Genomic DNA, 1,795 nt, shown 5'->3' on the forward strand with positions numbered 1-1,795 from the left:
AGTTTTTGGACGGCTCTTTTAAACAATCCAGTGGGCGTTTTGACTGTAGCCACTCTAATCACGTTGTCCTTGCCAGGATGAACTTCCTCCACTCGGCCTAGGACCCACTGTAGAGGGGGTGTATTGTCCTCCTTCAGAATGACTAGAGTACCGACCTCGAGATCCTTGCCCTTATTACGCCACTTATGACGCTTTTGCAGCTCTTGGAGGTATTCCTCCTGCCAACGCTTCCAGAAATGCTGGCGTAATTTCTGAGCATGCTGCCATCATGACAGCTTGTTATCCGGGACTTTCATATAACTATACTCTGGTGGAAACAACAATGAATCCCCTGTAAGAAAATGAGATGGGGTTAATGCCAATAAATCGTTAGAATCACTGGAAAAGGGAGTGAGAGGCCTTGAATTCAGGATTGCTTCTATCTTCACGAGCAGCGTTGCGTATTCCTCAAACGTCCAAACCAGACCCTTCGTGACAGTGTGGAGGTGACGCTTGGTAGCCTTGACAGCGGCCTCCCAAAGACCTCCAAAATGTGGAGATCGAGGAGGAATAAACCTCCATTCGATTTTCTGACGAGCCAAGTATGTGGCTATGGCTTCTTTCTCCTTCCAAAGAAACTCGTATACTTCTGCTAGCTCTCTCGCAGCTCCGACAAAATTAGTGCCGTTGTCGGATACGATCTTCGAGCAAATTCCTCTTCTCGCCACAAACCTTCTTAATGCAGCTAGAAATGACTCGGTAGTTAATTCCGTCACTAGCTCTATGTGTACGGCCTTAGTGGCAAAACAGGTAAACACGGCGATCCAGGCCTTCGAGATGTGAATCCTTCCCCGCCTGCGACTCTCTCGTACCTGCAATGGCCCGGCGTAGTCTACGCCCGCTGTGGTGAATGGTCTCATGTTATGACGAACTCGATCCTCAGGAAGATCTCCCATGAAGACCTCAGGTGTCTATGCAACTTTTCGTAATCTTGTTTGCTTCTCGTCGTCCACTTAAAGGCCAATACTTTACACGTGTTGAGTAGAGCAACTGCTCCGGGCCGCAATGGTGAAGCCTGAGATGCTCCTTCCTCCTGAGGATAGTTGTAACGTGGTGCTTGGCTGGCAACAATATTGGATGCTTCTGAGTTTCGGGAATGTCGGCCTGTGATAACCGACCACCTACCCTTATGACTCCCTTCTGATCCAAGATAGGACTGAGGGACGACAACTTACTACCCTTGGGAATCGATTGCTGCTGTTCGAGAGCCCGCACCTCCTTCAGGAAAACTTCTCGCTGGACAGTCTTCAATATGATAGTTTCCGCTTGCTCTATTTCGGCTGGCGTTAAAGGGCCACTCTTCTTTGCGCCAAGTAAATTTGCCTTAAAACGCAGACAATAAGCGACTATGCGTTAAAGCTTCCCATAGTCTGAAAATCTTCGTAGGATGTCGTACTCCTCGTTTCTGGTGGCGATTAGTGCAGTGATCTTCATCTCGGACGTATCGCCTAAGATTTCTGGTTGTTCAGGCCATCGATCGGTGACGAGCCACTCAGGCCCTTGCCACCATAACTGACTGGTCCTCCACATTTCCACTGACATGCCTCTGGAAAGAAGATCTGCCGGATTATCCTTGGACGGAACATGACGCCATGTCACACCTTGTGAAAGAAGTTGAATCTTGGTGATTCTATTTGCCACATACGTCTTCCTAATGTTAGGTGACTCTGCTATCCAATTGAGAACGACCGTCGAATCGCTAAATAAAGACACGTTTCTAATCCTGTCACCATAAGCCTTTCTTGCCTGTTCGGTC

General features: G+C 48.3%; 1 protein-coding gene across 1 annotated transcript; it reads right to left on the minus strand.

Annotated features, from left to right (window-relative positions):
- Nucleotides 1-62: 62 nt before the first annotated feature.
- LOC112458609 lies at nucleotides 63-1,362 on the minus strand (the record flags this gene model as incomplete). Its single annotated transcript, XM_025022345.1, has 3 exons — nucleotides 63-260; nucleotides 360-950; nucleotides 1,012-1,362. Coding segments are annotated over 3 exons (1,140 nt in total), but the record flags the coding sequence as incomplete, so codon positions are not given.
- Between the last annotated feature and the right edge of the window lie 433 nt (nucleotides 1,363-1,795).

This window comes from Temnothorax curvispinosus, unplaced genomic scaffold (assembly GCF_003070985.1).
Source record: "Temnothorax curvispinosus isolate PA1 unplaced genomic scaffold, ASM307098v1 QBEX01009011.1, whole genome shotgun sequence".
NCBI lineage: Eukaryota > Metazoa > Arthropoda > Insecta > Hymenoptera > Formicidae > Temnothorax > Temnothorax curvispinosus.